The 13,503-nt window shown below is 44.8% G+C and overlaps 1 protein-coding gene across 2 annotated transcripts in view; it reads right to left on the reverse strand.

Moving 5' to 3' along the window:
* Window positions 1–336: 336 nt before the first annotated feature.
* Window positions 337–13,503, reverse strand: part of LOC119167036 (equilibrative nucleoside transporter 3-like) — a 31,693-nt gene continuing 18,526 nt past the window's right edge. For both annotated transcript variants that reach the window (XM_037418443.2, XM_075867217.1), the window contains exons 11-13: window positions 10,402–10,487; window positions 8,296–8,495; window positions 337–6,926 (exon numbers count right to left, since the gene is read on the reverse strand). In XM_037418443.2, coding sequence (XP_037274340.2) covers window positions 6,815–6,926; window positions 8,296–8,495; window positions 10,402–10,487 — 398 coding nt within the window. In that variant the 3' untranslated portion in view covers window positions 337–6,814. The remainder of the gene's footprint in view (window positions 6,927–8,295; window positions 8,496–10,401; window positions 10,488–13,503) is intronic.

Genomic DNA, 13,503 nt, shown 5'->3' on the forward strand with positions numbered 1-13,503 from the left:
CTCAATCTGCAGGTTTAGCGAGAAGCACTGACTTATTGTTCCTTGGTTTAAGGCCACTTGATTTGGTCTTGTACATCTCTCGAATACTTAGCAAAACCAGCTTCTCAATAGTTTAGCCCTTCTCATTTTCTTGAACGCTCATGTACCTGATAAAGAGGACTGAATGTTTATAATCATAATAAAAAGAATTGACATAACTTCCAACATTAATGTCCCTTCTCAAAATTTATGCCAGTATGCAGACTGTCAGTTATATTGTGAGTTGTGTACACTATAATCGAGGTCTGACAACAAATATGAAGGTACAAAGAAACAAATGAACAAGTGCTGGAGGGCTTCAATGGCAACATTTTCTTTATTGGCATTCAACAAAAAAACCAAAACAAAATAAATGCTCCTTACAGCTCACTCCAGGCTGTTTTTTCATCATAAAATAGCGAAGCTGTAATTTATGTTTCCTTCAGGTAGCTCGAATACTGCACGCCCCAAAAACAGGCAAATTAAGTGCACATTAAGATTACTGACTGGTTCACAATGCTTACAATCTCGTTAAGATCCAGAGTATTTTTTTTTTCAAAAAGATAATGCCTTTACAAAAATAAAATGCCTTCACAATGTTTTGACGATATTAAACTCCTTATTCGCCCCCTTCCTTCATTTGATGTGGAGGTGACCCTGCTGCACGTTTCTGCAAGAAGGAATTATGTCAACAAGACGGACTTCTTAAAATGCACTTCAAGTCCACTCCTTGCGCAACAACTTCGGGCAGTCCAGGGAGCCTGCGAAGTGATCGGGAACCTTTGGTCCGTGACCCCGTCACGGGTGCTGCCTTCGGAGGGTTCTTAGAAACTTTCTTCCTGGGTCGCAAGTAAAGTTAGTCTGTCTGTCTGTCTGTCTGAGGACACTTCCCAGCTAACTACTTCAACAAAGTGTATTCGGTATGCACTTGCAACTGGCAACATTGTGGGGGAGCTTTAGCTCGGCATTTCCCGACCACTCAGCATTAGCTAGCGTACAACAATTTGCGTTCAACCACTGCGCACAACCAATTTGCGTGCAACAATTTGCGTGCAACCACTGAGCTGAAACATGCCCAAGACTCGCCAGTTGCAAGAGGCGAGGTGGTGCCCTAGCTCTGAAGTGACTAAAGAGACTGACAACAAATTTTCACAGTAGTAGTTAATTTTTTTTTGCTTCTTAATGTTGGAAGAGGGGTGGAGAGTTCAGTCATACAGTTGTAACGAGAAAAATTTTGTCCACCACCTTTTATGAGAATTGTCTGATATCCATGATGGTAAATGAAGTGTGTTGGAGGCATGTGGGAAAAAGTGGTAGCTGAGCATGAAAGTGATTACCGTACAAACTTGCATGGGGTCACACTCGTATGAAGGTTACATGCAATCTTGACATATCGAAAATCGAAGATGAAAAAAAAAAGACAAACATCAGAAATTCTAAATGATGTCCTCCAAGTTACGGCACATATCTATACAGATCAACTGTGTAATTATTAATATTGTTACAGTAAAAGGGATCTTCAATGCCACAATTAAGTGGCACTGAAGATGATTTAAACGTGAATGCGCTGGTTAATTGAATGCAAGCAGCAGTGGTAGCAATAATAATAATTACTCGATTGCACAATGCTCTTGCATGAATAAATTAACTAATGAAGTTGTTAGGAAAAAAGGAGCATCCAGTCTTACGGCGGTGCGTCTTACGGAATTTTTCGAGTCTGTTGTTATAATCCTTAATATAATGACACCCCCGCTCATGAACGCAAAGTTTCCTTTACCACGTAGTATGCATAGAACAAAACATGAATGCTTTAAATATGTTGAAAGACTGTAATTTTAAGTGTTAAGTATAATAGCACTAAGTAACAGCCGACTATGTCCAGAATTTTGAATGCCACAGCTGCAAAGTGCCTGGGCTTGTAGCAAGATGGTACATCTAGCTTCCTTTTCTTTTAAAAGAAATTTGAGACTACAATTCTTACTTAAGTTATAAATCTTGCATGATTGTTCCTGGCCTAATAAGATGTCTTTCGTTTCTTTATTACTTTATCGCGACACATTCTTGGTGGTTTTCAGTCTCTTAAAACCAAGTAAACCACATGTTGCTAGCATTTCCAAAAAAACACGCTATCGCACATTAGTTGAGAAACATGAAATGAACACAGTTGTGCGTAGCACCTGAGAACATAAAATGCAAAAAATAAATGTAAGAAATGCTCAGCCAAAAATGACTGCTGTCGTGACAGTGTAGAAGGCACTTTTGTGAAAAGATCAACAATGACAACAATATAAACTCGGCTATAGCTCCATGTTTTAAAAAACAACCTGCTTATAAATGCAGCAGGATCACGAAAGCTGGCCTGACATTTACATTATCACAATCATCAGCCCGACTATGCCCACTGCAGGGCAAAGGCCTCTCCCATGTTTTGCCAATCAACCCGGGGCTGTGCTTTGTGTTGCCATGTTATACCTGCAAATTCCTTAATCTCATCTGCCATCCGGCAGATGAGATTAAGGAATTTGCTTAAGGATTAAGGAATCTGCCGGATGGCAGGCGGATGCTCTAGCCACTACACAGCAGCAATGGCGTAGTGGCTAGAGCATCCGCCTCGCATGCAAAAGGTTTCTGGTTCAAATCCCGGCGCCGCGCAGTTCCCAACCGGATAAAAAAAAAATCCGCGTGGTTATGGAACTGCATTACGAGGCCTGGGGTGCGGCCTCACCGGTAACCACCGCCGGGAACGCACTCCCTCACCAGAGAAGGATTGGCCACCCTGGTGCAGTATCTGGCCAGTACCCCACATGCATACGTCAAATAGCTCACGGCCCTCAGTCCCCAGCAGATGCGAAGCAACTGACCACAGCGGCGGTCAGATCTGCAACACAGCAGAGGGTGCTAAGAATCTCTGGATCCGGACAGGTTGCCATTGGAACCTGAACTTGGCAACCTTCAACGCTAGAACCTTAACTAGTGAGGGAAGTCTAGCTGTACTATTCGAGGAGCTAGAGGGCATTAAATGGGATATAATAGGGCTCAGTGAGGTTAGGAGGACAGATGAGGCCTATACGGTGTTACAGAATGGGCACGTCCTTTGCTATCGGGCTTGACTGACAGAAGAGAACTGGGAGTGGGGTTTCTAATTCACAGAAACATAGCTGGCAACATAGATGAATACTATAGCATTATTGAAAGGGTGGTAGGTATCGTAATTAAACTGAATAAGAGATACAAGATGAAGGTGGTACAGGCTTATGCGCCTACATCCAGCCATGATGACGCTTCAGTTGAAAGCTTCTATGAAGACGTGGAATCGGCAATGAGTAAGGTAAAAACACAGTATACAATACTGATGAGAGACTTTAATGCAAAGGTAGGGAAGAAACATGCTGGAGACCAGGCAGTATGAGACTATGGCATCGGTACTAGAAACGCCAGAGGAGAGCTACTAGTAGAATTCGCAGAACGCAATAATTTATGGATTTTGAATACCTTCTACCGAAAACGAGGAAACCGCAAGTGGACATGGAGGAGCCCTAATGGCGAAAATAAGAACGAAATAGACTTTATAATGAGTGCACACCCAGGCATTGTGCAGGATGTGGAAGTGGTTGCCAAGATACGATGCAGTGACCATAGAATGGTACGGTCTCGAATTCGCCTAGACTTGAGGAAGGAACGACAGAAACTGATACGCAAGAAGCCAATCAATGAGCTAGCACTGAGAGGGAAAGTACAGGAATTCAGAGTCTCGCTTCAGAACAGGTACTCGGCTTTTAGTGAGGAAACCAACCTTAGCATAGATACAATGAATGATAATCTGACGAGTATCATTACAGAGTGTGCAGTGGAAGTTCGAGGCAGGGTAGTTAGACAGGACACTGGCAAGCTTTCCCAGGAAACTAAGAATCTCATTAAGCGTCAAATCATGAAAGTCTCAAGTATAACAGACAAAATAGAACTAGCAGAGCTTTCGAAGTTGATTAATAGGCGTAAGGTATTCGATGTAAGAAGGTATAACATGGAGAGAATTGAACACGCTCTGATAAACGGAGGAAGCGTCAAAGCAGTGAAGAGGAAACTTGGGATAGGCAAAAATCGTATGTATGCACTAAGGGACAAAGAAGGCAAAATAACTACCAATATGGTTAGGATAGTTAAAATAGTGGAGGAGTTTTACAGAGATCTGTACAGTAGCCGGAACAACCACGACTTTAATACTATAAGAACTAGCAGTAACCCAGATGACACCCCACCAGTAATGAAAGAAGAAGTCAGAAAAGCTTTGGAGAGCATGCAAAGAGGCAAAGCTACTGGTGAGGATCATGTAACATCAGATCTGCTGAAAGATGGAGGACAGATTGTGTTAGAAAAATTAGCCACCCTGTTTACGAGGTGTCTCCTGACGGGAAGAGTACCAGAGTCTTGGAAGAACGCTAACATCATCTTAATACATAAGGAGATGACAAGGACTTGAAGAATTACAGGCCGATTAGCTTGCTCTCTGTAGTATACAAGCTATTTACAAAGGCCATAGCTAACAGAGTAAAGAAAACATTAGAATTCAATCAACTGAAGGAACAAGCAGGATTTCGAACAGGCTACTCAACAATCGACCACATTCATACTATCAATCAGGTAATAGAGAAATGCTCAGAATATAACCAACAACTATACATAGCCTTCATAGATTACGAGAAGGCGTTTGATTCAGTAGAAATATCAGCCGTCATGCAGACACTGCGGAATCAGGACGTTGATGAAGTATATATTAACATCCTGGAAGAAATCTACAGGGGATCAACTGATACCATAGTGCTTCATAAAGAAAGCAACAGAATACCAATCAAGAAGGGTGTAAGGCAGGGGGACACAATCTCTCCAATGCTATTTACCGCGTGCTTACAGGAGGTTTTCAGAAGCCTAGAATGGGAACAGTTAGGGATAAGAGTTAATGGAGAGTACCTTAGTAACCTGCGCTTTGCCGATGACATTGCATTACTGAGTAACTCAGGGGACGAATTGCAACTCATGATTACGGAGTTAGACAAGGAGAGCAGAAAGTAAAAAGTTGGGCGAGTTGGTGCTGGTTCATGATGATAAGGGGCGCGAAAAAAACGACACACAACAGAGAAGAAGTACACGGGAAGCGCGTCGTCCCGTGTACTTCTTCTCTGTTGTGTGTCGTTTTTTTCGCGCCCCTTATCATCAAGAGCAGAAAGGTTGGTCTTAAAATTAATCTGCAGAAAACAAAAGTAATGTACAACAACTTCGGAAAAGAGCAGCACTTCGAGATAGGTAATAGTGCACTTCAAGTTGTAAAAGACTATGTCTACTTAGGGCAGGTAATAACCGCGGAGCCGAACCACAAGATTGAAGTAACTAGAAGAATAAGAATGGGGTGGAGCACATTTGGCAAACACTCTCAAATTATGACAGGTAGATTGCCACTATCCCTCAAGAGGAAGGTATATAACAGCTGTATCTTGCCGGTATTTAGCTAAGGAGCAGAAACCTGGAGACTTACAAAGAGGGTTCAGCTTAAATTGAGGACGACGCAGCGAGCAATGGAAAGAAAAATGGTAGGTGTAACCTTAAGAGACAAGAAGAGAGCAGAGTGGATTAGGGAACAAACGGGGGTTAAGGATATCATAGCTGATATCAAGAAGAAGAAATGGACATGGGCCGGGCATGTAGTGCGTAGACAGGATAACCGCTGGTCGTTAAGGGTAACTAACTGGATTCCCAGAGAAGGCAAGTGGGTCAGGGGGAGACAGAAGGTTAGGGGAGGCAGAAGGTTAGGTGGGCAGATGAGATTAAGAAGTTTGCGGGTATAAATTGGCAGCAGCAAGCACAGCACCGGGTTATTAACTGGCGGAACATGGGAGAGGCCTTTGTCCTGCAGTGGAAGTAGTCAGGCTGATGATGATGATGAATCGTCAGCCTGACTGTGCCCACTGCAGGGCAAAGGCCTCTCCCATGCTTTGCCAATCAACCCGGGGCTGTGCTTTGTGTTGCCATGTTATACCTGTAAATTCCTTAATCTCATCTGCCCAACCAATTTTCTGTCTCCCTTTTCCGCATTTGTCCTGAAATTACATTTTTGAGCATTACTTATTAACTTTATGGCAGAAGGTTTTCCTTTGTGGTTATATTTACCACCACTTGAATAATCATCCTACGCAACTCACAAAACCTGAAAAAAGCACTTCATGCTTTGAAACAACAATTCTAAAGCAAAATTTGGATCCCCTAAGATACTCAACGAGATTCACTAAATAAAAACAACAGACCTTCCAAGTATAGGTGGCATTTTGGCCAGTCAAACTTAAAAATGCATAGCACTCCTATGCGTGCCTGGTGATACATACAAAACACTACACGTCGGTGCTGTTTGGTGTAAGAATTCACTGAGTGCCAGTTTTGGCCAGCGAGGCACACACGCTCAATGTCCGTCGCACCACATTGGCCTCAACAGTGGCAACCAAGAGATGACTTTTCAGAGCTTCTTCACTTTGCACAGATACGAAGGTACACATACGGATGAAGAATGATGTGTGGTTCAGTTGCTTGACATACGGACCACCGGGTCCGTATGCCAAGCGGTGTCCGCAGGGTCCGCACGTGTACGGAACTAATGTTCTTGCGAGATAAATAAATGCACAGTTTCCCAAACAACGTTGTGGACTCATATCACAGGTGCTGCCAGAGTCACACGCTCGATGATATGCCGTCACCACAACTTCTGCACAAGCAACCACGATGGGAGACGACAGCTCGGAGGAACACGTTCACATCACAGCAGTTTGATGAGGAGAACCGAGGTGAAGCCTCCGATCGTCAGGCCAGTCATGATGGCCGAGCACATCAGGAATCCTGTTTTTTCCTGGAGGTAGCTGGCCACTTTCCTGAAAGAGCGAGATTTTGTGGGTTGCACTCTGAAATTCGATCAACGTGTTCGGCATGGCTCAAGTACATTCACAGCAAAAAATCTGGTGTCGTGCGATAGATTGATAAAACATTTAGAGCTCACTGAGGCTCACTCATGAAACATCCACCGCCCTCAGGGCTCGCTTGGACATGCCCTGACAGATGTTTTCCTCAACTGGACTCATTCGAACTCAGACTATCATTTTCTTCAATCATACTCACTCAGACTCACGGCTTGATCCGAGTCTGAGCGAATTGCGAGTTTGCCAAACTATGGACTCGTGCATTTACATGGCGCAGCATGATACAATGGAACACACCAAAGACATCTGTTCACTCCTAGACAAGCAGATTTTTTTTTTTACACTGGAACAGTTGATCTTACAAGCAAACCCATGCTGTAACCATGAAGACAGACAAATACTAATACTTGACCTGATGGTAACTTTACGGCCACAAGGTTTGGTTCCAACATATTACTTAATTACGGTTGAACTTCAGTATAACAAAATGGTAGGAGTTGGAAAAACTTCATTGAATTACAAACTTTGTCTACGTAAAGTACTGGGTATTTCAATTGCCCTAACAACGTCACCATTCCTGAGACATACTCATTTTACTAAAATTTGTGTCGGGCACTTATGTTCAGATTTTCCTGTGAGGAGTTTTTCAAATAAATTGTGGATAGCTTGAAATCATGACCGATAATACAAATACCTTCTTTTCTGTTCACTTAAAGAAACAATATTCCTTAAAATTTATTATTATCTTTTTTTTTCTCATCAAAACTTTGCTGTAGGAAAGCAAGCTAGCAAACAACTTCACTAAATTGAGAGCAGACATACATACATTCCAACTGAAGTAGGAAATGCAACAGAAAATGTTCATTTCACATAATAATGCCTTTATAAGAGGCATTATCCGGGCAGCAGTCCTTGCTTTTTATATGAGATGTCTCTTATAGGCACGGTACCACTTATACATTTTCTTATCAACCTGTATTTTACTCCAGTCACACTGGTGTTACTTATACCCATTTGTCTCTTACATTAGTCTTTCTTATAAAGTGTTCAACTGCAGCAGAAAATTCATTATATTGAGGTTTGACTGTAGTTCCTTAACGGAAACCATTCTACAACTGCACGGTGGCAATCACGTAGAACATGACATTCATGACTGCCCTGCTTGCTCAGCTTCTAAGGCATTTCCAGCAAAGCATCGAGTGTAGTGGCATAAGCTTTGTTCTAATATTTTTTTAATTGTAAAATTCCACACCATTTCTCCAAGCTTAGTTACAGTGGCAAAGGTCATGAGTTGCACATCAACCATGAACTTATCGATACTCACCTAGAGGCCTGCATCATGGACGCACTGAGCAGGTACCCATTGGTGAATGCGAATACGGTCATGAGAGCAATGAAGGCAACGTCCGAGTCCAGCACAACAGGAAGATAATGCCGAGGATGCGCATTGCACAGCATGAACAGCGGGACGAACACCGTGCGTGCCAGGGTAAGCCACAGAACCGTGTGCTCGTGTTTTTCGTTCTGCAAGAGAAAATTTGCACAACTGCTGTCACCGGTTACGCGAAAGCGTGTCTCACGGATCACGACACACTACACCTTAAGAGTGATGAAATACTCATGAGCACGAGGTGTCGCTGGAGTTCGTGCTTCGGCAACCGCTTGTCGAAGGCTGCAGCCTTGAAGAAGACAAGTCCGCTTGCTGAAATGTGGGCTCCAACCACATCCCACATTCCCAAATTTTTCATCTCTTTAAGCTTTCATATTCTGCAGGACCTCTGCCTTTTTTGAACTACTACGTATAAAAGAACGACAGGCAGGACAGTGAGGAGACACAGTGAGTAATGTGACTCCATGCCATTCCTGAATTTTCATTTCTCTAGTTATCTGATGTCCTCGTTTGTGTTTTCTTCCCTCTCTGTTACTCGAACGAAAAACGTGTTGCCAGCAGTATTTTTGCCTTCCTGGTTTCACTTGAATTGTGTAGCGGAAAACGATGGGACATCTTTGACCGAATCAAACGACTATATTTAGACCCATCTTACCAGCACTAGTCAGCTCTGTAATTAATGGCTAATGTCAGCTAAAGATGGCTAAATAATTGCTAATGCTGGCAAGGAGTAAGCTAACTTCAATAAACGCCAGCGAGTGTTTCTGCACGACTGCTCTAGTGGCATGTGCGACCATCCACAGCAAAAACACCCACACTATCACCACTTAATCTCAACTCAACGACTCAGTTTTCAACAGTTTTTGGCAAACAATCTCCAATGTTGCCCGAGGAAATTCTATCTGCGAACCAAATGTCGTTGAGATAGTATTCTATGTACAGCATTACACCTTTTTATTGCATACCTAACACGTAGAATACTTCCATCAAGTGAATTGTGAATAATCCTGAAAAAATTGTGCATATTTTACAGACAGACTAAAGGTGCTACAATGTAGTTTACCAAGGCACACCAATCCACCATTTTCTTTTTTGTGTGCAGCTCTCCGCTGTTATGATAGGGCTTTCGTAGGGGACAGGGCAACTGGTATAGCCAGGGACAGGGCAACTGGTATAGCCAGGACAAAAGCATCCGAGATGAATAGACATTTCGAGACTTTCCTACTAGGAGAAGGGCCCATGTGCCGTAACACTAGGATTGAGTTGGCAAGAGGAAACTCGATCGGTTCTAAGTTTCCAACTCAAATAGGAACCCGGTTCAAACTCAAGCTGTTTTAGGATAGCATCAGCTTACTGGTAGCAACTGCTGCCTGTTTGCGTGTCTGTTCACATGTTTGTTTGCATGTTTGCATATCTCTCCAGAAAGTCCGACTCCGGAAAGTTTTATGTCCAGTGTCTGACATATGGCTGATCTACAGTATTACCTGTAGACTGCAACGAGAATGGTTTCTGCGCGTTTTTCAAATTGTAAACTGCCGGGCAGGCCTCGTGGAAGCACATCTGCACACCAGACATTCCTGCAATTTACGTGTCAACTTCACTAAAGTAGGATGCATGTCAGAAAAGTATAGTTAAAATATATATTTGTATGTCACGTGTGCCTGAGAGGGTCGGTACAAAGTAAGCCGAAATTCCTGTGTGCTGTTGATAATTATTTCTCGGTACTATCATCATGGGCCTCAGTGCATCCACTGTAAGACAAATGCCTCTTCCAGCTATTTTTAACCCCCTCTGTACAGTATCAGCCAGGTTCCCCGTACTAATCTTGCTGATTTATTCAACTGTTCACAAAACAACATTATTGTGAACTGCAAGACGATCGAGACATAAAAGAAGAACAAGTGAGTAGCGTTTTGTCGCACATTTCCCAGTAATGGACTTGCACCGACTCTTCACTTTCAACACTGACTACTAAACTTGGCATGCTCGATTAATCTGCCGTAGCGGTGGCGCAGAAGAATAAATGAAAATGGTTCTCACCAGGGGCAAGTAAGAGCAGACAATCCTTCCAGTCAGATCGCCAGCATTGAACAGCAAATATCCACAAATGGGCAAGAAGAACCTGCCTAAAAAACATGATAGAGAGTCGTTAAAACTGCAAGCCCGCACTTCTGTAACACAAGTACTATAATCTCCCAACCTGCGAAATTCAATGTTAATGAAAACCCTAACGACGTAATACCAAGGGAAAAAATATGAAATGCCATTCAATTCTTTAAGGCTGGCCCTGAGTCTATGCCTTCTCTAGCGTACACAGACGCTCATTAAAAATCATCTACTAGAGATGCAATGTATAAGTCTAGAAAATGGCAAACAATATCCATAGGACAAGAAGGGAAATCTGGAATAGTTGGTAATAGCTCATTTTAGATAACTCACAGTGCAAGAAGGATGTAGACGAAGTACAAGACAACACGAGCGCCGACTTTCATCTAAAGTTTATTAAAAGAAAGGCACGAATATGCACAGTTGCACATGTGCAGTTGCTTTGTCGAAGCGGGTCGAACTGTGTATATTGTTACGGAAAAGAAGAGACGCCGTAACGACGAGGCTGGGGATTAGATATATTCCAAACCAGCGGTAATGGCGTGCCCGGTTCACCAGCGATCGAGCGGAGACAATCCTTCGTCTTCCTCGTCAGGCACACACGCGCGTCGCCCCCTAGAATATCAGTATACATGCATGTAGCATAACCCCCGGCGGCGCAAGCGCCGTCTCGGCGCATTTAGATGTCAACGTCACTAGGAGAGTTGTAGGGCTTCAAGCGCGCAACATGTACAATATCGGTAGCCTGTTGGGCACATGAAGGCAATGGGGTGGCAGGACCAATTTAATATGTTACAGGCGTAACCACACGGAGGACACGGTATGGGCCTGTGTAGCGAGTAAGCAGTTTTTCTGACAAGCCAACTTGACGGGTCGGAGACCAGAGCAGTACCAAAGAACCGGGTGGAAAGTGTACGTCGCGGTGTCGTTGGTCATACAAGCGCCGTTGCTTCTCTTGAGAGGTCAGAAGGCGAGTACGGGTGATTTCGCGTGCGTGAGCGGCCCGAGTGATAGCGTCCATGGCATATTCACTGGTGGGTACTCCAGGAGACGGTATGACGGTGTCTAGAGGCAATGTTGGTTCTCGGCCAAACAGCAGAAAAAATGGAGAGTAACCGGCAGTGTCATGGCGCGAAGAATTGTAGGCAAATGTGACGTACGGCAACGCGAGATCCCAGTCGGTGTGGTTGGTAGAAACATACTTAGCGAGCATGTCTGTAAGAGTTCGATTTAGGCGCTCCGTGAGTCCATTGGTTTGCGGGTAGTATGACGTAGTCAGCTTGTGTCTCGTTTTACAGGACTGCAAGATGTCGGCTATGACCTTCGACAAAAAGGTGCGGCCACGGTCTGTAAGCAGCTGCCGTGGGGCTCCATGTTGCAAAATCACGTCCTTGAGGAGGAAGTCGGCGACATCTGTGGCGCAGCTTGTTGGGAGAGCTCGTGTGATGGCATAACGCGTGGCGTAGTCGGTGGCCATGGATATCCACTTGTTACCCGAGGAAGACAAGGGAAAAGGGCCAAGTAGGTCCAAGCCAACGCGGAGGAACGGTTCTGACGGAATATCGAGTGGTTGAAGGCGTCCGGCGGGAAGTGTCGATGGCGTTTTGCGGCGCTGACATTTCTCACAAGCCGCAACGTACCTTCTGACTGAGCGTGCAAGCCCTGGCCAGTAGAAGCGTCGGCGTATTCGGTCGTAAGTGCGTGACACACCAAGGTGACCAGCAGTCGGAAGGTCATGAAGTTCATGTAGAACTTCCGAGCGAAGGTGTTTCGGAATGACAAGCAGCAGAGCCGGTCCATCCGGCTCAAAACTTTGGCGGTATAATACACCATCGTGGAGCACGAACGAGCGATAGGACTGACTGGAAGATGGTGATTCGAGGCTCTCAATGATAGCACGCAAGGACGCATCATAGCGCTGCTCGTCACCGATGCATGTCACTTGCGAAAGGGAAAAGACGCAAGGCTCGGTGTCGGTGTCATGCATAGTGCTCGACTCAGCGACCGGGTAGCGCGACAGGCAGTCTGCGTCCTGATGTAGGCGTCCGGACTTGTACGTCACCGTAAATGTATACTCTTGGAGTCGCAGAGCCCAGCGCCCGAGCCGGCCAGTAGGATCCTTCAGTGACGTAAGCCAACATAGCGCATGATGGTCAGTTATCACAGTGAAATTAGTGCCATATAAATATGGGCGGAACTTTGAGACTGCCCAAACAAGAGCAAGACATTCACGCTCCGTAATAGAATAGTTGCGCTCAGCAGCTGTTAGGAGGCGGCTAGCGTAGGCGACAACTCGGTCGTGTCCCCGTTGGCGCTGGGCTAACACGGCTCCGATTCCGTGACCACTAGCATCAGTTCGAACTTCCGTCGGAGCGAATGGGTCGAAGTGAGCCAATATGGGTGGAGTCGTCAGTAGCGTGATTAGGTGAGAAAAAGCAGCAGCTTGGTCGGTACCCCACGTAAATGTGACGTCTTTCTTTAGAAGCTCTGTGAGGGGTCGAGCGATGGTTGCGAAATCTTTCACAAACCTTCTAAAATAGGAGCAAAGTCCTACAAAACTTCGGACGTCTTTGGCTGACTGGGGTACAGGAAAACTGGTGACTGCACGAATTTTCTCGGGGTCCGGCTGCACACCAGAGGCGTCGACAAGGTGGCCCAACACTGTAATTTGCCGGCGTCCGAAGCGGCACTTCGACAAGTTCAATTGGAGGCCTGCAGTGCGGAATATGTCGAGAATAGCTGACAAACGCTGAAGGTGGGTCTCAAATGTTGGGGAATATACAACGACATCGTCAAGATAACAAAGACATGTTGACCATTTGAACCCTTGTAGCAGAGAGTCCACCATGCGCTCAAACGTGGCTGGGGCGTTGCATAGCCCAAATGGCATAACCTTGAACTGATATAGGCCGTCTGGAGTTACAAATGCAGTCTTCTCTTGGTCTTTTTCGTCGACAGCAATCTGCCAGTAGCCGGAACGTAGGTCTATTGTGGAAAAGTATCGGGCGCCGTGGAGACAATCGAGAGCGTCATCGA

Source organism: Rhipicephalus microplus, chromosome 6 (assembly GCF_043290135.1).
Source record: "Rhipicephalus microplus isolate Deutch F79 chromosome 6, USDA_Rmic, whole genome shotgun sequence".
NCBI lineage: Eukaryota > Metazoa > Arthropoda > Arachnida > Ixodida > Ixodidae > Rhipicephalus > Rhipicephalus microplus.